The following is a 27,163-nucleotide window of genomic DNA, read 5'->3' on the forward strand; positions in this document are numbered from 1 at the left end:
GTGTATTCAGTAACCGTAATTAATATACCAAAGTACAAACGAGATTTATAATTGAACAGATTTCGTACGTAGCAAGGATGCATTAATGTTGACGTTTCGGCAAAACTGAAAATCATTATGCCCACCATTATCGACTGGATCCCCAACTGCGAGAAACGCTAATCTTCTACTGCAGTAATAATTCCAGTTGTCATAACAACGGGATGAGCATTTTATTTTAGGTTTAACCAAGTGAAACTTGACGAAGCTTCGGAAAACCATCTGCGGTCAAAGAGTTACTGTGAATAACACGCGTTGTCATTGTCATAGCAACGTATTTTCTGCCTGTTTTAGTGTTTTCCTTAATGTTTTTGACAATCCTCTTAGCCAAGACAAATAGTACATTGAGGGAGTGGTGACAGCTAAACCCAATTTTTTTTTTAGAAAATTTGCCCTTTTAATCTAGCTTGGGATATTATATTAGGCCAAAAAAAAAAAATTTTTGTTTCAGGTTTCATCTCTGGAAAAAATAGGGTAGGTAGGTAGGTAAGAACTTTTTTCTTTTTCTTTTTTTTTAAACCGTGTTTTTGACATACTGCATATTATTATTATAACCTGTCTGCAAAAATCGCGGTAGATGTTGGGGTTTTTTTTTTTTTTTTTTTTTTTTGGTGGTCAAATTTTTTTAGGGTCGCAGCGTAAAATTAGGGTCGGTCAGGAAACCGGAAACACCTTCTCTTTTTTTTACGCCTTACTATGCCCTGACTTTTTGTTTTCATTTTTATATATACCGTTAAAAATAAGTAGGGAATATTCCTTTTCAAATATCAATGATTATAGAATGAAATGAGATATAAAACTCAAGTGCACAATGTGCGTTAATAATAATAATATTCCCACTCAAGAGCATGAAAAAAATAATAATAACCCACGTCGATTGGCTATAATCTTTAATGCAAATCTCTGGTCACATAAGCGCTTGTGTTTTACCATTAATTAATATTGCAATAAAAAAAAAAAAAAAAAAAAAAATACATATCTATTATATTGTGTTATATTTGATAATCCTATACTTATTTTGAACATTAGGCCTATATTATTTCAAACAAAACACACGTGTAATCTTCAGTAGTCACCTCAGTTTTACTTTCTCTAGCGTGGGGTAAAAGAAAGGAAATGGATTTTAGTTTGACACCTAAGAAAGGTTTACTCCACGGCTACTGGGTTGGTAATAGGGGAGAGCGGGGTAAAGCGCACCGGTCGGGCAAAGCAACCCACTTAATGTATTCACAATTGATCGTTAGGTGGCACTGCCGGAACAATCCAACCAATGAGCAGTGACGTTGTCCACCTTCCGACGTCAAGTTACCGTCATTAAAGCATTAACTATAGGTGAGAGCTTTGAAAATCTAAAATAGTGATTATCCATGTATGATTTGTTTGCGTTACAATAGCCATTTAAGGCATGAATGTACAAAGCATGTTGAAATTGATCATATCCAGTAATTAGCAGTTCTATTACATATATTTTGGTGGGTTTCAATGCGAGACGGACTTTTCAATTTTCTAATTTCAGCACATTTCATAATATGTCTTCCATTGAGGCAAAGCGCGCCATCCCTATTGGGGCAAAGAGCGCTGGGGACGGCGCTCTTTGCACCACTTATGGTAGTACTAAACCAAATAACTTCCGGTTGGGTCAAAGTTCGAGGTGCACCGTGAACACCACATGCCCTGTGATTGGCTTTAAATGTGAGTGGTGGTTGCAAAAAAAAAAAATTCATCTGGGCTAAAAATGTATGCAATTTTATTTCATCTAGTACAATTGTGTCAAGTAGCCTTGTACTTGGAACATGTATGGGGTACCTGTAAAAAAAAAAGTACTCGAATTTTGTGCGGAATTAGGGTAGTCATAGACGCTACCCGTTATCTCAGAAATGAGCAGCTTGACCCCCATTTTTTCTGATTCACTTTAAGGGTGAGGGATGGTAGTATTAATATCCGTGGCGTTTATGTCGATTTATACGCTGCAGGTAGGAGTTTTAGCCACATATGTTGCTATCGTCGTCTATGGGAAATGTATCAGGCTCTGAGAATGGCGAGACAACAGAACGTCCCGCTAGATCTGATACGCCAGGCCCAACTGCTACCCCAGACGTCATTGATGTAGTAAATACGAAAGCCATTATTCGAGCTCTCTCACCTCTTACTGTCAGACAACAGAAAAGGAACCGGAAACGTAAGGCTGAGACCTCGGTGATAGTAACCTCATCTCCATACAAGAAACTGCTAAAAGATAAAGAAAGAGTTGCTCCTGCCCGTCCAACAGAAGGCCCTGGGGGAATCCTCGGGAGATCGAAGAAAGCCCAAAGCTTCGACAACAAGCAAAATGAATTATTCAAAGAAGAAACAATCTGTCCTGGGATCCACACCCTGTGTCTGTCGTTGTTTGTACTGCGATGGTTATATGTGGACCCACCAAATGAAGATTGGATGCAATGCATGCAAACGCTGGTATCACGTTAAGTGTGGCGATGAAGAAAGTGATAGATCCAACATGCGATTTATGTAGATAAATTAGTTTGTCTTTCAAAGAAGCTCAAGGAGTACAGTTTAGTATTTTAAGTGTTTCACATATTCTTGCAAGTTCTAGTTTATTGTTTACTTTTCAGGTTGATAGAATTTGAACAAAATTGACAAGCGTGGTCTATTTACATCATTTCTGGTAGTTCACAACATTCATTTTCTCAACAGTATGTTTCCACAGACTTTGGTATACTCTGTTTTAATGGGCTATTTAGATTTCGTTTTGAAGCAAACTTGGCATTGTATTAGTTGTTTTAATTGTTGATGTTCTTGTTCTCAATTTTGAATAAAATTTAAAGCGAATATTTTGAAAGTTCACTCATAAATCCGATAAATGTGCATTTACATACTGTACATTGTGGAGTTGTAGATACAGAGGTTGCTAGTAGGGATTAATACAATAGGAACATATTTTATTTCCATGCAATTTCAACAATATAACAGCGTAGATTAGTGAAATTTTTTAAATTATCACAAACATGGGGTAAAGTGGCCACCCGGTGCAATATGCCCCGGTAGTAGGGGCAAAGTGACCCACTTTTTCAAAACCTTTTTAAAAAAATTCCACATTACCTATATCACATTAACTGGGAATCTTCTGACTGAAATATAGACCTAATACTGTTACTTCATGTAAACAATAAAAACACTTTCTGATGTTTGTGTAGTTAATGTAATCGCGCAATCTTGTTAAGGGGCGCGCGCACTACCCCGCTCTCCCCTACCAGGCGTGTGTACAGGAATTTTAGCAGATAGGGTCTAGACTGCACGGCGAGCGAAGTTTATGGGGGGGGGGGGGGGGGGGGGGGAGGGTTCGAATCATGTTCAGCCGGAAAATATATTGGAAAAAAAAACAAGAGAGAAAATTTGCTCTAAATAAAGAAAACAAAACAGCTGTAGGCACCGAGGCTACTCTTACCAAAAACATAAGAATACCTTTCGTATGCATTTTACCACAGACAGCACATACCATAACGTTTACTATACCAGAGAAATATTCCAGTGCTTCCACTAAGGCAGAGCGATCTCCATGACACCATGACACTCCACTCTATCAGAAACGAAAACCTCTTTCGGTGTATATAATAGGAACAATGCCATTATGTCCTCAAACAATTACACTTTGCGTTTTTTGTATTTGACGTATATAGTCATCAAGCCCATTGCTACTAAAACGAAACTGGGTTAACTATATAGCTAGATTCATTCTTATTTCATTTCAACTTATTTTCGTGCTTATATCCAATTAAAGTTCAAGCACGCTGTCCCGGGCACACACATCAGCTATCTGGGCTGTCTATACAGGACACATGGTTACTGGTCAGTGGTTAGTGAGAGAGAAGAGGGTGTAGTAGTCTTACACCTATCCATTTAAGTCATTAAAACTCGCTTTGTGTGGGAGCCGGTATCGGGCTGCGAACCCAGTACCTACCAGCCTTATGCCCGATGGCTTAACCACGACACCACCGAGGTCGGTGCTAGATTCATACTTTACCGCCGACTCGTGTTGGCGAGTAGTCGACTCGTCCAGTTCTGCTTCTGTTCAAACCTAAACCTCATTTTTTCAGTGATGTCAGTGTGGTTTTAACACAGTTCTTAGTAAATTTTCGTTCAACGCTTTTTAGTCAACAAAGAAAGAAATGTTTTATTTAACGACGCACTCAACACATTTTATTTACGGTTATATGGCGTCAGACATATGGTTAAGGACCACACAGATCTTGAGAGGAAACCCGCTGTCGCCACTATATGGACTACTCTTTCCGATTAGCAGCAAGGGATCTTTTATTTGCGCTTTCCACAGGCAGGATAGCACAAACCATGGCCTTTGTTGAACCAGTTATGGATCACTGGTCGGTGCAAGTGGTTTACACCTACCCATTGAGCCTTGTGGAGCACTCACTCAGGGTTTGGAGTCGGGATCTGGATTAAAAATCCCATGCCTCGACTGGGATCCGAACCCAGTACCTACCAGCCTGTAGACCGATGGCCTACCACGACGCCACCGAGGCCGGTTTTTAGTCAACAATGCATGGACCTAATCGCATGAGGTCGGCAATCAAGTATAAATTGATCTTTACATTTGATGACTTTTGCCTTACTGGGCCTGTAGTGGTCACATGGAATCGAAACAAAAATAGATTAAATTAATAGTTTAGGAAGGAAATGTTTTATTTAACGACGCACTCAACACATTTTATTAACGGTTCTATGGCGTCAGACATATGGTTAAGGATCACACAGATATAGAGGAAACCTACTGTCGCCACTTCATGGGCTACTCTTTTCGATTAGCAGCAAGGGATGTTTTATATGCACCATCCCACAGACAGGATAGTACATACCACGGCTTTTGTTACACCAGTTGTGAAGCACTGGCTGGAACGAGAAATAGCCCAATGAGGCCACCGACGGGGATCGATCCTAAACCGACCGCACATCAAGCGAACGCTTTACCACTGAGCTACGTCCGTCCCGCCCCTTTACGGAGACGACGTATGAATAAAAAAAATAAAAAAAATGTTTTATTTAACGACGCACTCAACACATTTTATTTACGGTTATATGGCGTCAGACATATGGTTAAGGACCACACAGATTTTGAGAGGAAACCCGCTGTCGCCACTTCATGGGCTACTCTTACGTATGAATAAAGAAAGAAAGAAAGAAGTGTTTTATTTAACGACGCACTCAACACATTTTATTTACGGTTATATGGCGTCAGACATATGGTTAAGGACCACACAGATTCTTTTAGAGGAAACCCGCTGTCGCCACATAGGCTACTCGTTACGACAGGCAACAAGGGATCTTTTATTTGCGCTTTCCACAGGCAGGATAGCACAAACCATGGCCTTTGTTGAACCAGTTATGGATCACTGGTCGGTGCAAGTGGTTTACACCTACCCATTGAGCCTTGCGGAGCACTCACTCAGGGTTTGGAGTCGGTATCTCGATTAAAAATCCCATGCCTCGACTGGGATCCGAACACAGTTCCTACCAGCCTGTAGACCGATGGCCTGCCACGACGCCACCGAGGCTTACGTATGAATAAAGTCAAGAACCTGGTTTTTTCTTAATTTTTAAAACTAATTGTCAAAATATTTTTGAAGAAGCAACGTCATCAATACTGACCTTAATGGCTTGCAAAGCCACACGTTTAGTGAATTTTTAAAGTACTCTTTAGAAGGCAGCAGTAAAGAGCAGCAGCAACTAGTTGTAACGGAGTTGATAAAAAAAACACCAAGACAGACGTTAGGTGGGTCAACATTATAAAATTAGGAGTTCCTCCTACATTAGGGGCGGGACGTAGCCCAGTGGTAAAGCGCTCGCTTGATGCGCGGTTGGTCTGGGATCGATCCCCGTCGGTGGGCCCATTGGGCTATTTTGGGCCCATTGGGCTATTTATCGTCACAGCCAGTGCACCACGACTGATATATCAAAGGTCGTGGTAGGTGCTCTCCTGCTTGTGGGATGGTTCATACAAAAGATCCCTATGCTATCGGATTATTTTTACAGAATCAAAGACATCGTAAAGACAATCAAGTAAGTGAGCGAATGGTGATGCAAAAACACTAGAAAACCCGTCCGATTCGCATAAACGTAGCCATAGTCAACGTTTGTACTGAAACGCAAAAACGCAATGCTTAGAAAAAAACGTGCATCATGAAGTTCTGTATCTTTGCACGCCGAACCCTCCGTTAGTGGGGCATAAAAGGCCTCATCAGCAGTGATTCAAAAAGACCGCATAACGGCACTGTAGGTAACGCAATAATACCAAGATTGACGTCAGCTCAACGCTATAATGCCATTGGGAGATTGCAAGCAGGCGCAACTCAACAAGCTGTGGCAAGGCACATTGGCGTCTCCAGACAGACCATCTCTGCTTTATGGGCACGGTACAACACCACTCAAGTGTTATTGGCAGGCCAAGGTCAGGTCGTCCCAGAGTAACCACCGCCGCTCAAGATCGATACATCCGGGTGCGTCATCTTCGAAATCGAACCACAACAGCAACAACCACAGCGACACAAATCCCTGGACTAAGCAGAATTTCTGACCAGACAGTTCGTAATCGGCTGAGGGAGGCAGGAATTTTGACCCCACATCACTTAGCGAAGTGTCTGCAGTGGTGCCAGCAGAGGGCGAGATGGACACGTGCCAGGTGGAGGACTGTTTTGTTCTCAGACGAGTCTCGTTTTTATCCTGTCTATAGATGTCGAGGGGAACGTTATGCTCCAAACTGCGTGCAACAAGTCGACCGTTTTGGTGGTGGCAGTATCATGGTGTGGGCAGAAATCCATTATGGTGGTAGGACGGCTCTTGTGCATGTGGCAGGTGCACTGACGGGCATCAGATATATAGACGAGATCCTGTAGCATCACGTCATTCCGCACATGAACGTCAATGGTGGAATGTTTCAGCATGACAATGCCAGACCACATGTTGCACGTGTCAGTTAGGAGTTTCTGCAGCGCCACAACGTTCTGCCCGTTCGCCAGATTTAAACCCAATAGAACATCTATGGGATGCACTAGATCAGCGTGTGCGCTGGAGGAATCCACCACCCCAGACACTTCCACAACTTCTTACAGCACTGCAGCATGAGTCGCAGAACAGTCCACAACGTGTTGTGCAACGTTTGATTGCTTCCATGCGTCGCCGTTGTCAAGCGGTCATCAGGGCTTGTGGTGGTCATAACCGATACTGACATTTTGCCCACCCCTACGTCACGTCTGTGTACATGTTTCAGGTGGATTCCCAGAGATACCGTTTCGGACATGTACAGGGTAATCCCCTTCCCATGGCGTCTTGATCTTTGGTTGCTTGTATCATGTCTACCAGGTTTTTAAAAAGTTTTTATTTTTATTATTAAACTGAAAATCAATGTCATGTTTCTTGTTTTGAAGAGTATATACGGGTCCATGGGTTTGGACAGGCAAACTGCAAGTCGATATTTCTGGTAATTGTTGCATTTTTCAATGAATTTCAACGATTACATAAAAAAAAACCCAACAAAAACAAAATCCACCCACACAACCCCCCACCCCCTCCCCTTCCCACGAAACCAGAAACACAGCATACTTCCAAAAGGTAAAGAATCTGTGTGGTCCATACCTATTTGGACTGGAGAGAGGTTGTTGATGGCCTGTGACCCAGGAAGGAACAGGGGACCCGTTTCCCCTAAAAATATTCAAATGCCCCTTTTCCATTTTACTACTTTTTTCTCTCATTGGGATGTCCTTTTGATGAGTTGTCCAGCCAGTGCACCATGACTGGTATATCAAATGCTGTGGTATATGTTATCCTGCTTGAGGGATGGTTCATATAAAAGATCCCTTGCTGCTAATCCAAAAGAGTAGGCCATGAAGTGGCGACAGCAGGTTTCGTCTCACGGGAGTGAGAATTGGTGAACTGTAAAAAAAAAAGGAAATCTAGAGGGGTCCCGGAAATTCTTGAAATCCTAGGTTAAAATCTGTGCCATCTGACACATTTTGGTTGAAAGGACGATTAAAATGCGAGGAAATGCTATGTTCCATGAGAGGAAAACAGCTGATGCGAGGAGAATTCCCACCTCTGGTTTCAATATCCGAGTGGTCCTCAACCATATGTCCGACACCATATAACCGTAAATAAAATGTGTTGAGTGTGTGTTAAATAAAACATTTCCTTTCCTTTTGATGAGCTGGTTCATGTGCCCTTTTCCCCATAGTCCAATGGTAAACGCTCATCTGGTGCACGGTGGATCCCCATATGTGGGCCCATTGGATTATTTCTCATTCCAACCAGTGCTTCGCAAATGGTGTAACAAAGGCTGTGTCATGTATTATGCTATTTGTTGGATGAATTCCACATATTTATAAACGATCCCTTGCTGCTATTCGGGTGGTGGAAGTAGGTTTCATACCTTAATTATCTACATGGTTCTTAAGCATATGTCCGATGCCATATAACCATAGTTAAAATGTGTTGAGTGCATCTTTAAATAAAACATTTCTTCTTTTTACCCCCATTATTCACCTCTCCGCAAAATATTACTTAGATCTGCCCCTGAAACCATTTGACACAACTGCAAGTTAAAACATGCCTGTCCCTTGAATCTACCTGGACTGATGGTGCTTACATGTTCACAAGTGTGTTACTATGATACAGGAACATTTTAAGTTCTGTTGGGAGTATGGTCGGGTGTGTGTGTGTGTGTGTGTGTGTGTGTGTGTGTGTGTGTGTGTGTGTGTGTGTGAGTGAGTGAGTGTGTGTGTGTGTATGTTACAGAACTACATAATATATATTCAAATAACTACGATGAAGACATTTAGAGATGTCAGTATGTTATTTATATTAATTAATGGACCATACCATTTCCAAATTCCTTTGGACCGGTCTGAAATATCAATTTTCATTTCAAGTGGGTTAGTTGTTAGTTGTTAGGGAGAGAGAAGAGGGTGCATTGATTCCACATATTAGAACAGCCAAGGTATGCAGCTTGACTTGCATTGTCTATGAAGTAAAAGATAATGCAGTACAAAGAGACTAAAGGTAGAATTGCACATGCTTTAGTAAATTAGTCTGGAGTGGCAGTCCTCCCCAGCAATGCAAGATGGATGAAATAAAACTTTGTGCTGATGCAAGAGGGATACAATCCCCAGTAAACGATTTCCTCGGGAGTGGCTATCCTAGAGATGAGGCACTAGATAGAGATCCATGGAATCATCCACTATTTGCCAAATTTCCATTCGACTCTGCATTGTGCAGAGATATGGCCCTGGTCATGTATTATGGTTATGTCATTCAGATTAGCTTGGATGTTCCATCAAATGCTTAAAGGGACATACCCTAGTTTTTAAACACTAATGCGTATTTTTTAAATTATTATAGCTGTTTTTGATAACTGAAATCATACTTTACTTACATTTTATGGTTTAGATTATCAATTTCCATACATTCGAAGTGTTTTTGGTCATCCTGGTGTTTTTAATATCACAAATGCATTTGTCATATTTTTAAAAACGCACGTGCGTCTGAGTAGTAACAGTTATGGAGTCGAGGTTTAGTCTATTTTTAGAGGGTTTTTCACCATTTCAAAGTCACTGACTCATGTTTCACTAAATTGTAACTTTATCCAAATATGTTACAGGTTTTTAGATTAACTACAGTTAGTGTTAATTTTCACGCGTTGAAACTAGGGTATGTCCCTTTAAAACCTGTATCAGAAAAAGACGACTTAACTTATGCAGTTTGATGGTAATTAATAAAGATTTTTTATTATTATTTACACTGAACGTTTTTCCCCTAAATTGATGGTTGCCCAACAGACTATCTTTGTAAAATCTTAGTCCGCCTTAGCCAATAAAGGTCGCCATGGGCAACCGGACGACTGCTAATTTTTAACCCTGCTGATTGGTTCATGTGCATATGGAATTTTGGCACATTTTAAACTTCAGCACATTAAGTAAAACAAACACCCCAAAACCAATTCATCAAAATATTTTTTTTATAACTAGCTGTATGATACTAGATTTGTATCCATTATATACCATTTATGTAACTCATTATTTAACAACGTATACCCAACTCACTTTCACTTGCTTTGGCTAGTTAGATACGTTTTAAAACAACTCGTAAGACAAATGGTATCTAATGGCCCCTCATGTAGTACTCTCTCTCTCTCTCTCTCTCTCTCTCTCTCTCTCTCTCTCTCTCTCTCTCTCTCTCTCTCTATATATATATATATATATTATTATATATACACACACACACATATATACATACATATACACACACACACACACACACACACACACAGATATATATATATATATATATACAGACACAATATATAGCAAAATACTAATAACAAGTTGGATGGGATGACCAAGTAGCTGCTGTAGCCTGTTTACACAGACAAAAGAACAATAATCTTCAAGTTCTCCAACTGTCAAAAGTTTACTAAGACTGAGTAATACAATGTATTATAAGACTAAGTAATAAAGACTTTGGAAAGTCTGATGCTTCATAAGAAAATTATTATGTCCAAGTACATCTATGCTACATGTATATATATATATATATATATATATATATATATATATATATATATATATATATATATATATATATATATATAGGGTGTATACTACCAAATCAAATCCCATAGACGACAATAGTAACATATGCGGCTAAAACTCCTACCTGCAACGTATCAACCGACATAAACACCACGGATATAAATACTACCACCCCTTACACTTAAAGTGAATCAGAAAAAAATGGGGGTCAAGCTGCTTGTTTCTGAGATAACGGGTAGCGTCTATGACTACCCTAGTTTCGCACAAAATTTGAGTACTTTTTTTTACAGGTACCCCATACATGTTTCAAGCACAAGGCTACTTGACACATTGGTACTAGATGAAATAAAATTGCACATTTATTTTACCCAGATGAAACTATTATTTTTTACAACCAACACACTCACATTTATAACCAATCACAGGACTTGTGGTGTTCACTTCTCTATCAAAAGTTGGGTGCACCTCGAACTTTGACCCAGCCGGAAGTTATTTGGTATAGTACTACCTATACTGATAACATACATTTTTCAAAAAGTGTCCAGCTATGTGTCTTTATGACAACCAGGATCTGGTGTATTCTGACATAAACTGACAACCTCACTGAAAGTGTTGTTTCTACAGTGCAACCTAATATAATGTACACCTCAAAAATCATATATATTGCATATAGTTTTGTAAAAATGCAATATGTCATATTAAACAACAAAATGTTTTAAAATAAAACTCCTGAAGATATTTACTTTCAGTTGGGTGTGTGTACTCAGGTATATATGTAGAGACAACAAAGATAGTCAGAGTACCTCTACCCCTTTAAAGAATGCCATTAAAACACATGCACTTGATTGACCCCTAGATTATGAAGACCTTAACAAGCACATCAAAGAAATCTCAGTATTAAAAAAATACACTGTCTGAGGAAGGAAACACAAACATGACTGTACCAGTATGAAGTAATGATTTAATGTCCTGAACATTAGTGTTGGGAGGAAATCCTGTATGCTGGGTGTGGGTGTCTTCAAGTTACCCGGTGTGGGAATTTCAAATCCATCGGCCATGCTGATTTTCATAATGAACCATCAAAACCATTGGCAGCCACCAATATTCCTGACTATATTTTATTTATAGCCTACTGTAGTTGGAGGTTTTAATAGTTGTGATATCTGGAATAATCATGCAGCTTTAACACATTTATTTTTGATTAATTACTGAAAAAAAACTATTTTTAAATGACAAAATTACCCGAACATCTATTTTCTTGCATTATTTTCTAATCCGGATGAATACAATATGTACATTAGATGTATTCCTACAATCTGTAATCCAGCATTTTATTTAGCTAGTAACATTAGGTAATACAGCTTTAACAATAAAATAAATTATCAACTTAATCCAAGGCAGATAATCAAATCTGAAAAAATTGGTTCTGAATCTAGTATAAACTCAAAATGCTTTTCATGAGAGCTAACTAAGTGATTATTAAGAAACAAAAATGATCTGGAGATCTAAGTATATGTTTAACAACCTTATTGTTATGTACAAATAAGAACAGAAGGCACAATAGTGACAACAAATTGAATTATGTTTTTGGTAAAGTTTTTCTTCAAATTTACTTAAAATTGTGCATAAAACTACAAATTTGTCTAAAATATAACTTAGCACCCTATAAATATGTCAAAATGACAATAAAAATCAACTTCTTTACAAATTTGAGTTTTCAGAATTTCATACATAAAAAATTAACAATGTTAATGGAAACTAAAGACATTAACCCACTATTGGCACATGCTATTTTTAATATAAAAATAAATTGCTATTAAAATCTTAGTTCAGGTTGCCTATATATAATACCATATTTAAGAGCAGTTGTATATGGCAAGTCAAATACCATGTAAAAAGAAATTATTGAAATCTTTACAGTATGAATTATAGGCCAAAACCAACTTTTCTTCAGTGCTAACTTTGATTCAAACTCCATTCAGAGCCATGTACAGAGATTATTGTCAAGGTCAAGGTCATTGTGAACTTGCATGATCGAGTGATGGCTAATTAATCAACCAGTATAGTTTAATTAAATAAAATGACAAAATCATAATATTTTTTATTATGCACTGAATATGTGCTATAGGGTGTATACTACCAAATCAAATCCCATAGACGACAATAGTAACATATGCGGCTAAAACTCCTACCTGCAACGTATCAACCGACATAAACACCACGGATATAAATACTACCACCCCTTACACTTAAAGTGAATCAGAAAAAAATGGGGGTCAAGCTGCTCGTTTCTGAGATAACGGGTAGCGTCTATGACTACCCTAGTTTCGCACAAAATTTGAGTACTTTTTTTTACAGGTACCCCATACATGTTTCAAGCACAAGGCTACTTGACACATTGGTACTAGATGAAATAAAATTGCACATTTATTTTACCCAGATGAAACTATTATTTTTTACAACCAACACACTCACATTTATAACCAATCACAGGACTTGTGGTGTTCACTTCTCTATCAAAAGTTGGGTGCACCTCGAACTTTGACCCAGCCGGAAGTTATTTGGTATAGTACTACCTGTAGCCTGTTTACACAGACAAAAGAACAATAATCTTCAAGTTCTCCAACTGTCAAAAGTTTACTAAGACTGAGTAATACAATGTATTATAAGACTAAGTAATAAAGACTTTGGAAAGTCTGATGCTTCATAAGAAAATTATTATGTCCAAGTACATCTATGCTACATGTATATATATATATATATATATATATATATATATATATATATATATATATATATATATATATCAATATGATACATTCCATGTTTAATACAGTAAATATAATGTCCCGATTGTTAGAGATTTTATCTACAATTTGATAAATAATGAAAGATGTAGGTACATGAATCTCGTAGTGTATCAAGTTTCTGATAAGCAATCTTGTTATGAAGGAGAATCTCAGAATAAATCTCCAGGCCTACAAGACCAATGTCTCATTATTTTCCATGAATGAAAAGGTATGAGGACATTCCCTTACTTAAAATACACCAATAAATAACAATATATGTTTTAAATGCAAGTTATGTTTTATAAAAAATGTTTAAACAAACATCCATTACTTTGGTAAAACACCCTCCCCAATTTTTTTTTTTTAAAAACAACAACAAAAAAACTGTTCTATTTGATTTCAGTACAAAATTATCTAATAAAAAAGACAAAAGACAAAATTAAAGTTTTGCTTCTGGTGGTTCTGTTTGTGGTTTGTACACCTCTCTCACACGATACGTAAACTTGTGAGCCTCGTCGAAGACCGGCTGTGTCTTAGACTTGACCCTGTCCATCCACGCACTGACCAGTGGGCTGGCCATGAACAGTCTGTCCTCATGTACCCCGTAGAGCTGCATCCACTCGCAGACACCCAGCAGGTCGGCCATGGAGATATCAGCACCGCATAGAAACGGCTGACTCTTGAGGTAGTACTTCTCCAGGTCATGGATGACCTTGCTGCAGCCTTTTCGAAAATTCTCTACTTTCCCCCAGCTGATGGGTTTTCCTGTTGCTTGTGGTATGATGAACTACAATGTGAAAAAAAAAAAAAAAAAAAGCATTCTGAGGACCACACAGATTTTGAGAGGAATCCCGCTGTCGCCACTACATGGGCTACTCTTTCCGATTAGCAGCAAGGGATCTTTTATTTGCACTTCCCACAGGCAGGATCGATTGAGTTAGATGCTGGTTTCGACAGTCTACTTTAGATCAATTAAATTCTTCTTCCTCGCTGAGAAAAAAACACGAGTACTCACTGGAGATGAATTATCTTATGAGTGGTTGCCAAATGTATTATAAAGAGTGAAAGCGAGTAAGATACTTTTGAAAACCACGAGTTATAAGATAAATCGTCTCCCAATGGGCACAAGTGTATTATTCTATTTCTTATACACCCATAACAAGTCATTTTTAATATAGTTTAATGGGAAAACACTAAACAGAAAGCCTCAACATTGGGTTGAAAGTGTACATGTTAATGATGTCAAGGCCGAAAATGACATACTAAAATGACATCATCCGTTTATGGTTACTTGGGTCATGACTTCAGAACAGTCAATCACAAGTCTCAGAAGTGATCTACAACATATGTTGAAGATGATATTAATCTACAACGGGTCATCCCTTACACAGGTGTGTAAGAAAATATAGTGTTGATTAATGCTGAGTGATAATAAAGGCCTTTGCTTGTTTGCTAATTCAAAACTGTTTGACTGTAACAAGAAATATATATACAGTGGGTTCCACCTAATTGCATACTGGATAATGGAATATTTCTCCTAACTGCAATATTTGTTGAAACACTGAACCATTTTCTATAAATTGTATGCAAAACGAGCTGTTTAATTGAATAGTCTCTGATCAGAATCCGCGTATTTGCAAAACAAAATAGCAGAAAAGCAATTTAAAACATGTTCAAATTCAACAAAATAAATTAATCATGTCTTTATGTCACGCCAAAAGAAGTTGTAGTTTAAAATAAATTACGTTACAAGCTCTGTAATCACAAATCTGTAATCCATTAAAAACGATATTGTAAGCCTGTCTTACAAACTGTAGTCATCGATGAAACTTGAGTGTTGAATAATTGTTGAGGCCATTAAAACATTTTCTGGTATCGGTTCTTATTGTTGTTTATTTTATTTAATAGATACACAATTCTTTTATTTAATGAAAAGTAAGATACTTTCACCACATAAAAGTGTAAGATTTAAGTATCTAGAGGGTAATCTAGCGAAATATGCGATCAATGTTACAGTGTTTACACCACTTCATTCCGGTGCAACGAATACCAGTTTAGTATTAAATGGAACGAAGTGGTGTGGTATCAACTGCGGAAACCAGTTACAATCTTCCGCATAAACAACTAGATTGGATAATTAAATAATAGTCTGTGTGCACAGTCTATGCAATTATATGGAACCCACAGTATACGTGTACATCCTAACCAAATGTGAATCCTACCAGATTTTGAAACAGCATGGCTGCATTGAGTCGTGTGTTAAAATGCTGCCAGTTCATGTATTCGTCAACCCGAGCCTGAAGCTGCAGATCTGACCGAGGATACCAGTGGTCAGCCACGTTATACTTGACAGCCAGGTACTTCATGATAGCCACACTGCAAGTCAACGTAACACAAAAGCTTTAACATTCATCAAGGTATGCATTAGAGCAGTACACTAACAATACAAGTTTGTTTTTTCATCTCTGAAATATGACTTAACAACTGTTATAATGATACTGAAATGTTACTCATTACATAAAGATCAAACTTTTCGAAGTTTAACTTCAAGAATATAAAACAAAGACAGTTCTTTTTTTTCATTTTCATTATAAAATGCCCTCCCCCCCCCCCCCCCACCTCCCTTCTAAGATCAGGTTTGGAGAATGGTGTCAAAATATGCCATCCATATAGTAATATAGTAATAGCAGACATGATGAGGCTTACTGAACTGAAGACTCTTTAACAGAAAACTCAGAACAAGAACATGGATATACTAGTAGATAAGTTTGATTGTTGGTTAGTAGCAATGAACAGCTGGATGTGATGGATAGATGAATAGAAGGACATATAGATGGGATAGGATGGATGAATCTAGAGGAGATGGAATGGAATTGAAGGATGGATGGCTAAATGAATGCTTAATAGATGGATGGATGGATGGATATATGGATGGATATATGGATGGATGGATGGACGGATGGACGGACGGATGAATGTACGGACGGACGGATGGATGGATGGGTAGATGAATGGATGGATGGATGGATGGGTAGATGAATGGATGGATGGATGGGAAGATGAATGCATGGATGAATGGATGGACGGATGGGAGGGACAGATGGATGGATGGATGGATGGATGGATGGATGGGTAGATGAATGCATGGATGGATGGACAGACGGATGGATGGATGGAGGGATGGATGGATGGAGGGACGGATGGATGGAGAGATAAATGAACATATGTACGTATTGAAATATGAAGATGGCAGCCCACTGGGCATGTATTTTAAACAAATACGAGATCAACTATATGCTTTACCTTTCTGTTAGAACAAATCCATTGTCATCAATAACTGGAACCAGTTTAAAGGGGTTGATCTTGGCAAAGTCTTCCGCATGGTGCTCCCCTGCAAGACAGGTAAATAACAGCCCTAGTTATACATTGACCTGTTTTATAAGCAGATGGCCTGGAACAGATCTATTATACAGCTCAGGGCTTTAGATTAACAGCTGCTGGAGAGTTGTCAATATTAAAGGAAGGGACAATTAAGGCATTTGGCCTAGTATGAATTTTCAACGATATATAATGCACATTATTGCTTAATATCAATAAGTATAATCGTATAGTTAATTAATAAAAAGGTTAAATGTGACGGCTATTATATATAACAGGCGCAGCCATTTTGTACCATCCCAGTGAGTACACCCTCTGGCGAGCTGGTGGTTACGTAATACCTAACATGTCATGTCAGGAATTAGTCTTCAAACTGCAGAAACAAAACATACCTGATTTTTGCGGATGCATCGCAATGTTCTGTAATAATAGCCATCCAAGTAAGCCAGCATCAAGTATATATTATTTTTCAATACAGAATAAACCACCATTGTCAAAGTATTGAAATAAATGTATTATGTTTTGTACATAAATTAACCCAAGTACTGAAATAGTAATCGGAGAGTTTTCTTGATTAATTTGTCTTTTCTTTCCGTGGCCTATACCTGTGGTTCTTGATTGGCAAGTGTATATTTAGACGGCCCCAGACACCGTCTAGATACACTGAAAAGACGTGTCTCTTTTATTAACATCACAGGGTATTGTGTGATACCGCGCGGACACCCCAGAAATCTTAATGGACATTATCAGCTGTCCTACTATATTACTGTAAGTAATTCTGTAAAACCCTTGATTAAGTAGACTTTCCCATCTAAAATCACAAAACTGACCAATTATGTAGTCCCAAAGAAAAGAAAATTATCACTTGGGTATAGTGAGTGGTAGTTTTTGCTCGAATGTACCCTACCAATAGGCCTAATAATATGCATTTTTTCTTTGGATTTTTTAAAAGAGAAAACTACTATAACTCCATTTCGTTCTATTGATGAAAATTGAAATATATTTAGTTAAATAGTTTATTATACTATCAAGTCATTGATGTTGTTTTACAGGTTGATGAAAGCGAAGTGCCTTGTAGTAAAGCTGTACCACCGGACGTCACAAAAACAAAACAAAATGGCTGCCCCCAGTTAGCAGGAATAATCATGGTTTTTTTATCAACTCTAAAAGTATGCATTTTTCAGTTGTTAAAGTGTCAGTATGTATTGGTGGTCCAGGTATGCATCTTTCCAACACATGAGGCTCTTGTTTGAGTTTACTCTCCATTTAAGAAATGAATTTCAAGTTATTTTAATGTAATTAAAAACAACATTTCAGTGGTTTTAAGTTATTTATTTCTAAGCAGATAGTTTTCTAAATTGGAAACAAAAATAGTTGTTGTTTTTTTATTTCCAGAACAGATTTACTTTTCTTGTTATGTCAAACAAAACTGAAATTATTTAAAAAAAAAAAAATTGTAGGAGGATGGGACGGACTATCCAATTAACCAAGCCTCGACTGATCAAATTAGAAAATAAGGGTGGAAAAAAGGTACGATTGTTTTCTCCTTTATACAGTAGCTGTAATTCTATTATTGCATACAGAAACCATATCCATTGGTTTATAATATATTAAAACGTTTATAAATGAAGAGACCAGACTAGACAGATTGGTACTAAACTATGTCACCTATACTGACTTCGCCGAGATCTCCTAAGACAAAAACACATGTAATTTCTTGCAATCTGCCATTTTACTGTTTTATGGAATACTCTTCAAGAGGGGTGGAAGCCTCTCAAGTATGTGACATAATCAATGTGACATCATCACGATTACATTATATCATAATCAACGCATGTCATGACGTGTAGATTACATCACATCCTTCCATCTCACCGTTCAATAATTACGTAACGCTCCAAAGTTCGAACCACATTGTTAACTATGATAAATTACTCACCTACCTTTACCCCACATTTTGTCCAGACAGAAATCTTGAAAAAACTATTATAATGACACAGATCTCGTATACTAAATTCACCTAATGTCACCTAATGCTATATCGACTTCAGAGAGATCTCTTGGAGAAAAAGCCTGTAATTTTTCGCCGACTGCCATTTTGCTTCTTTTTTTTTTTAATGGAATACTTTTCAAGAGGGGTGGAAGCCTCTGAAAATGACACAGTTAATATGATGTCATGATAATTGCTTTATACCTTAACACGATGGAACGAGTCATACATGTGTGTACGCTATAATAATCAAAAACGAGTTAGTGAAATTAATGGTTTTAGAGGGTTGTAAAGTTTTGTATTTAGATACTTACTTGTCTGAACTTTATTGTTAATCAAAATGTTCTAGAACTATGAAGAAAACTTCTCAAAAGAACGACAAGCAGACGACAACAAATCAGATGTTGATTGCGAGAACCGTGCACGAGAAACCAAACTGAAGAGTTCCAAGGGTTTCCCCAGGGCCGTTAGGCGTAGCAGCCCGACACGCCTTGGTCCGTAAAGTAAGCGCTTTAACAGCGTGGAAGCGCCTTAAATCAATTGCCGCTACGCCTTGAATTGAAGTGCTTTAGAAAAACTATTTTCGCAAGTACGAGCGTGGCAGTCGACTACCTCTTGCAAACAACTTGTGTACCAGTATATCAAGCACACCTAATTACTATGACAGGTAAAACACTTTCTAAATACCTAACAATGGACCAGTCGTCTGCTCACAACTGGTGTTTAGTAATTTTACCACATCTACTGTGACCGCTAATCCGTCAGGAAGGCGCTTACGCGTAACGGGATCCCCGTGCAGAACAATCAAGCTTCAAGGCCGATCAAAGAAGATGCCCAATGACAGAATCAACTGTACCATTTAACTGAATAAACGATAGGTGAAGCACGTTTTAAAAGTACAGTTAAGTTGGCAATCAATCATTTCTATCCTAACACCCCCTTCCCAAAACTCCTACACACTGAAAACATCCAAGGCTCGTGCTGTCGGTAGCCAGATTAGCCATTGGCTAGCCTAATTAAAAATTATTTTTAAAAAAATGGCTAATAAAATTTGCAAGTGGCTAAAATTTTGGCTAAACCATTTTCTATCTTCTGATGTGAACAAACGGTTACATAATCTATCCGACAGCTAATAATACCAAATATTCAATTAGCGTAATAGCGATCTCGCGACCGGTAACGAGAAAATCCAGAATACAGCGTAGGCGTTATGTTTGTTTATTTTAATAATCACTGTTATTAATTTTAATGGCATGCATTCGACATGTATGACAGCAATGTGACGGTAATTCAATGTCTGGAAGATCTGTAACTTGTTATTCTAACTTTGTAAAGTCTTTGAACCAAAGTAATAAAAACAAACCGACAATGCGTGTCATTTGAATACACATGCCAGATCAGGGCCAAAAGACATGTCGGCTATCCCCAAGAGCCGATTTCAGCCAGATCGAGCGAAAACAAAACGTTCGCTACACTGATTTGTGCGCTTCACGTTAAACCAAATGGACACGACGGACACCAATCAAATAGTTCGCGAACGTTAGGAAGAACGTTCGTTGGCTGAACCGAGGAAAGCTCTCGACGCGAATATACGTCACGCTTCAGAGTCAGCTGACACCCACGTGTCAAGAGGCTTCGTTACGGACACTGAACAATACGATTACACAGAAGTAAATCTTGATGTAAATTTGTAGAAAAACAATAGTTGTTTACATCAATGAATACCTAACGGCAGTTTAATTTCTTTCCTTTGTCTTTGTTAATTTTGTACCTATGGTCGAGAGATCGCGATCGCGGGAAATGAACATGCAATATTTATACAAATTGCAGTTAAACGTACACTGAATTAGCTTACAATAATCATATTTGTTTGATAATGTTATTTATATATTTGTACGACATTTAATAAGTTAGCTGGATTTTAAAAAGACCGTAAATTTTAATTTTATTAACAGTTGTTGGGTTTTTTGGGGGTTTTTTTTGTAATAAATGGAATATACTATGAAGTCGGTATTCTTAGCCTAGGTATTTTACAAGCAGAAATCACAAGAAGCATTTAACACGACGCTGAAATCAACAGCAACAACATGGCACAAATTATAAAATTGTTGGGGGGTGGGGAATTGATGGGTTACCGTTACTTTAAAAAAAAAAAGCAGGAATGAAAGCAAACACTTAACTCTTTTCAACCCACTACCCCATTTATTTTGGCTTGATTTGTATTATACTGATGCTAAAAATGTAAGCGCCTTAAAAAAATCCTGGGGAAAGGCCTGGGAAGCATAATACAGTTAGGGACGTTGACGATACACACACACACACACACACACATGTACACATATAAAATGATACAGCGTATTTAATTTGAATGCTGGTCAACCAATCTAATTAAAATTAGCCAGTTAGAGCTCATGTCCACCAATCAAAACCTTACTTGCAGAATCCTGCCAGTGATTTAAAACTAACAACACTGCGTAGTCCCCAATGTCCAGGTAACATTTCGTCTGTAAATAATAATTTAAATATTGACCAATCACACTTCGCCTTTTATAACGTTATTTGGGGGCATACAAATTCTAAAAATATCGGGCGAGTCTATTTTAGTGGCCGCAGTACAGCGAACCATACCAATACGTATGGGGTGGGTTATCAGTCTTCAAATATACATTAAAAATTATTTATTTATTTATAAAAAAAAACACACACACCTAAATCAGTCTTCAGTTTTACATTACAAATTATTTATTTTATAAAATAAAACATGTTTCAAGGCATTCGTAATTCACACGAAACATGTCGTATACCCTCAGGATAATTCGGAATGTTTTCAAATTATTTTTAAATCACTGGCAGGATTCTGCAAGTAAGGTTTTGATTGGTGGACATGAGCTCCAACTGGCTGGTGTTAGATCCACATGTAATAGTGGAGCTAATTTTAATTAGATTGCTGGTCAACTTGCCCCAAAACCAACTCGCCCCAGTGTTTGGTCAACTCGCCCCAGTGTTTGACAACTCGCCCCAAACTTCACTGTCCTTAAATAATTGTGACGAAATTAAAAATGGACGTCTACAACTTTGGTATCATTTTATTTATTAATAATACAGTGAAACTCTGCTATAACGATCACTTATTAAATGGTTTTTTATTGGGGAGATCCTAATATTGGATAAATAATAATCTAGACTATTACAATGAACTGTCAAGCCTATTTTATTTTTAATGATATTTCGGAGTTTGTCCCTTAGTTCCTTAAACTAAAAATAATCAGGCAAGGCTTTTGGACTCCCGACTGGTGTGCATATTCAATAATATTTAATGCACATTATTGCCTGAAATATTGGTATATTAAATGATATGAGTTGACTAAACAGTGTGGGGCGAATTGACCAAACGCTGAGGCGAGTTGACCAAACGCGGGGGCGAGATGGCTTTGGGGCGAGTTGACCTGCTCCCTTTAATTTGATCTCACTTGCGCTCGCCGTTAGGTTTTACCTAGTTAATATTATATTGTCCTAACCTTTCCTTAAAGCAACAGGTTTTGCTTCGAATGGAATGCTGTTCAGTTTTAAAAACATATAAACAGCTCTTGAAGGCTGGGACATTAAATCAAAATAAAACTTCAACGCCATGTTTATGAACTTTGCTCCCCGACTGAATTCGGATATCCCCGTAAACAAACCCGAAGGCCGGCGAAGGTTTTTAAATAGAGTTCGAGCGACTTACTCGGATCTTCCCCTTTCTTGTGTATTTCCCTTTGGTTGCAACCGTTCTTGCTCGCTTACTAGTGACACCCAATAGCCGATGTGTATTTTTGTGCTGGGGTGTCGTTAAACATTCATTCATTCATGCTCGCTTACTGTTGTTGTTGTTTTTTGTTTATTTGTTTGTTTGTTTTGTTTTTGTTTTTGTCATTTTTATTTAAAATTCTTTCTTTATTTATCTATTGTTTCGGATCCTTCGAAAATATTCAAATTGTTTAAAATACTTCATCTTGAAGGCCTTCTTCATACACAAACAAGGTTTGTTTTCTACACTGTGACGACGATTATTACTATAATGTTGTAGCCCGAATACTCCACCGTTCGAAAGCTAGACGGTGACTAGACGAACATTTGGACGGTTATAATAACTCTCCGTACTGTCCCGGTTAAACACGTAGGTGCTGACGGATTTCTTCCTGTAGTGCGTGTATTAGTGATTAATAATATAACATGTCAAATATTTGAACACTAGCTTGGGCAAACTTTAGAAAAATAAGAAATCTTGCAATTAAAGAAGTACGTAAATCTAAGACCGATTATTTTAACACACTTAAATTGATGACAAAATTAATAACTCTGATGATACTGGATCAAAACACTGGTGGAAGCTTGTTAATACGTATTTAAAAAATCGTGGTTCTAGTAATTCAGTGATACCCTTGTTTGTTGATGGCACTGTCATTGAAGACCCCAAAAGAGGTAGCTATTGCATTCAATGAGAGGTTTTTTGTATCCACCTTAGATTCTCCACCAGTAGAGCTTCCAATACTAGTTAGTATGGTTAATGATTCACTTACGGATATTGTACTAGAGCAAACTGAAGTGGAGGATATCCTAAATGCACTTGACGTATCCAAATCATTTGGTCCTGACCTTATTAGTAATAGATTATTAGCCAAAGAACTCTCCTATCCCCTTACACGACTGTTTAATTTATCATTGTACCACTCCTTTTTCCCCATCTGTATGGAAACTTGCAAATGTAAATCCTATTCATAAAAAGGTACCGGTAGTATTCACGAACTTTCAAATTATAGACCAATCTCATTAACAAGTAATATTTCTAAACTTTTTGAAAAATGCATTTTTAAACACGTTTAACTTCTTTAGAAGTAACAACATTATAACAAAATTTCAATCTGGGTTTATTCCAGGTGATTCAACCGTAAACCAGCTTCTAGATTTGTATCATTTTATTTGTCAATCTATGGATGAAGGAAAGGAAGTTAGAGCAGTATTCTGTGATATAAGTAAAGCATTTGATAGAATTTGGCACACGGGTTTAATTCACAAATTGGAAAATGTTGGTATAAAAGAAAAATTATAAGCATGGTTTGAAAATTATCTATTCCATCGGGAACAGCGTGTAGTATTGCATAACCAGTTTTCTCATATCAAGACTGTCCCTGCAGGTGTCCTTCAGGGTTCCGTCCTCGGTCCTATTCTGTTTTTGATATATATAAATGATACTGTAATACACGACTGTTTGCTGATGATACTTCGCTGTATATAACTGTTGAAAATCCTAATGCACAGATTTAGAATATTAATAGATGGTCAAACAAATGCTTAATAAAATTTAGTTCTAATACAACTGAAACAACGACTTTCAGTCGTAAAAATGTAAACTGATAATCCTAGGTTATTCTTAGACAATGTTCAGATATCTGAGGTTGAGGTTCATAAACACTTGGATCTAACGTTTCAAAAATATGGAGAATGGGGCTGTCATATAAAAGATATTTTGGATAAGGCCAGTAAAATTATAAATTGTCTTCGTTCATTCAAATTTAGATTATCTAGAAGGGCATTAGAAAAAATATATAATTTATTCTTCCTATATTTGACTATGCAAACATCATCTGGGACAACTGTACCCTCTACCAGGCACAATCTGATTAAAATTAGCTCTACTGGTCTCGCCAGTAGATCTAACAGCATTGCATGGACTCCCATGTCCAGGTGACATTTCATCTTTAAATAACAATTTAAATATCGACCAATTACACTTCGCCTTTTATAACGTTATTCGGGAGCATACAAATTCTAAAAATATCCGTCGAGACTATTTATGTAATAGGCGAACTTGTTGGTCGATTTCAACATTGAAAAAACAGGGGGGAAAGTGCAGTAATAAACTGGATTGTATACTAGCATAAACAGATTTTATGGCTATACCATCATGTTTTTTTTCCGTCTTGAAACGAATTTTATATAAAATTTTATATTGAAATTAGTTTCCGGCATACTTCGTAATTCACCCGAATCATTTCGTATACACTCGACATAATCCCGAATGTTTTCAAATTCTTTTCAAATCACTGGCATGATTTTGCAAGTAAGGTTTTGATTGGTCGAATGAAAGGTCAACTGGACATGAGCTCCAACGGGCTGCTGTTAGATCCACATGTAATAGTGGAGCTAATTTTAATTAGATTGTACCAGGCAAACACCCTCGGACATCTCCAATTAGATGCTGTCCGTACAATTTGTGGTGCTGTTAGAGGAACATCTCACCAATTGTTATATAGAGAAATCGGTTTCATACCTTTACTAGAAAGGATGAAATGTCACAAACAGATTCTACATAGCTAGCCGACTCCGTTTGGATACCAGTGGTTTGAATTGTCACAAATATGTACGGCATGTGACAGATACTCCTTCTTGTATTTATGGGCATCCAGTTGAAGATGCTGAATTTTTTTTTGAATTTTTTTGTTCAACATACGCTGCAACTCGCAATATCCATTTACTGAACTATTATAGTCTCAAGTGTCATACTTCACTATCTGAAGATTCTAATTTAAAGTTACATTCTCTGGCATGTATATTTGTTAAATGTAGGGTAGGCATTTGCCTGTTGGCCAATCGCAAATTTGATCTGAAAATAAAAATATTGTTTAAACCAAATATCGAAAATAATCAATGTAATGGTTAAACATAGAGTTATAGGGAATCATTCCTATCCGGTGGTAGGCAGCAATTTCGTGTTTTTGCTATACAGATATCTCTGACGGCAGAGAGTGATCATAAGCGTCCAAATGTCCGTCTAGCTCTCGAACGGCAGACTACTCGCATGCTAGGCCCTACTCAGGCTACTATTTTGTTACGGCATGCAGAAAAAGAAAAAAAACCCCACTGAACCACTCGAAGTATGTTAGAAAATCCAATCGAATGCAATCATTTTGTTAAAAATGTTGTTATTGGTCTTTTTGTTATCCAATCATTAAAGAAATAACTTATGATTTTTAAAATGGCGGGGATCTTGAAACGAATGTCGACGAAGTGAGATGACAAACGCGTGGTTTAGTCCACGATATGGCAATTCAATGGTAAAATACAATCAGAAAAACAACACTGACAGTTCATTTTTTGATATGTAATTCTACTCGATCGTCTTAGATTTTAATATTGTTAACTAAATCAAATCTTAAAAATAAGTGCCCAGCTGCGATTGCGTGCTTTGATATGACTGGAAAATTAAAGCTGCATTCTCGAGTGTAATTTTGTATTGTGTAACCTTTTAAAATATATCATCTTAATTGATGTTCTTAAAGTGACATGCCATGCTTCAATATGGATTAAACGATGGTGCACGAATCGTCTGTCATGAACCATAGGCGTATTATCAATGTCCCTAATTCCGTTATGCTTGAAATTCCGTGAGGTGTAAATTTTCGTGCAGTCATCAGTTGTTATTGTCTGCATGTAGTTCATTTGTAAAGTTTTTCTTACAAATTCAGAAACATTTCTTTCAATTATAAAATGTTGACAGATTATCCCTAAAAGTAATAAAACGTAATTTAAATAGCCTATTGTCCGAGCCAAATTGTTAACATATTCGAAAAATTACTCTCCTACATTAAATTTCCTCCAAAGTTTGTCCAGACACAAATCTTGAAAAAACCCATTACAATGACATTAAAAAAAAAATACCCATTTTACCCTCTGGCAGAAACCCTGCCATCCATCCCATTTAAATTTTAATGTTTTGTTACTCTCCCTTCCCCCAATAATTACGTAACACAATTTTATATGATCAGTTAATTTGATAAAAGGACAGATTTTGTATGTGATGGCATGGCAACATTGCAACTGAATGTGTGATTAATTATTTAATTTTCTGTCATGTTCACACTGGACTGCAATTTTTTTTTTTTTTTTTTTTTTGCACAATCTTTTTAAAAGCTTCCTGACATTGATGTATAGTATTGTGATATAATACTTTATGGCAATTTTTAAATTTTATTTTATGAATATTTTTGTCAGAATTTATTCAGCATACATGTAAATTAGTATTGTAAATTATATGTAAGGGATTTATTTTATGTTTTTTTATTTAGATTCTGTGATGTCTTGTGAAAATGGTGTCAGAGGCTGGAGACAACTGAACTATCTCAAGAAATCAAAACTAGTGATGGTGTCAAAAGTATAAAGCACTTTTTTTTCTTAAAAATTGTTTTCAAAGCAATTGTATAAGGATAAAGTTACTAATTTTCATTTGTCACTGCATTGAACTCGAATTGGTGTTCATTACACACTATGTGGTGGTGATAACATTCAGAATCTGCCATAACCTGATCATAATATGGAATCCTTTAGATCCCTAAGGA

The 27,163-nt window shown here is 37.2% G+C and overlaps 2 protein-coding genes across 3 annotated transcripts in view; one reads left to right on the plus strand and one right to left on the minus strand.

Moving 5' to 3' along the window:
* Positions 1-13,252: 13,252 nt before the first annotated feature.
* On the minus strand, positions 13,253-22,450 carry LOC121391808 (glutathione S-transferase theta-1-like). Its single transcript, XM_041523304.1, has 4 exons — positions 22,307-22,450; positions 16,724-16,811; positions 15,643-15,796; positions 13,253-14,207 (listed from the first exon to the last, which is right to left on the minus strand). Exons 1-4 carry the CDS (start codon positions 22,416-22,418, stop codon positions 13,860-13,862), a joined length of 702 nt encoding a protein of 233 aa, XP_041379238.1. The 5' UTR covers positions 22,419-22,450; the 3' UTR covers positions 13,253-13,859.
* Positions 22,451-25,782: 3,332 nt separating this feature from the next.
* The window catches only part of LOC121368440 (unconventional myosin-XIX-like), a 41,875-nt gene continuing 40,494 nt past the window's right edge, over positions 25,783-27,163 (plus strand). For both annotated transcript variants that reach the window (XM_041493172.1, XM_041493173.1), the window contains exons 1-2: positions 25,783-25,882; positions 26,894-26,979. In XM_041493172.1, coding sequence (XP_041349106.1) covers positions 26,902-26,979 — 78 coding nt within the window. In that variant the 5' untranslated portion in view covers positions 25,783-25,882; positions 26,894-26,901. The remainder of the gene's footprint in view (positions 25,883-26,893; positions 26,980-27,163) is intronic.

This window comes from Gigantopelta aegis, chromosome 3, assembly GCF_016097555.1.
Source record: "Gigantopelta aegis isolate Gae_Host chromosome 3, Gae_host_genome, whole genome shotgun sequence".
In the NCBI taxonomy this organism is placed as follows: Eukaryota; Metazoa; Mollusca; class Gastropoda; order Neomphalida; family Peltospiridae; genus Gigantopelta; species Gigantopelta aegis.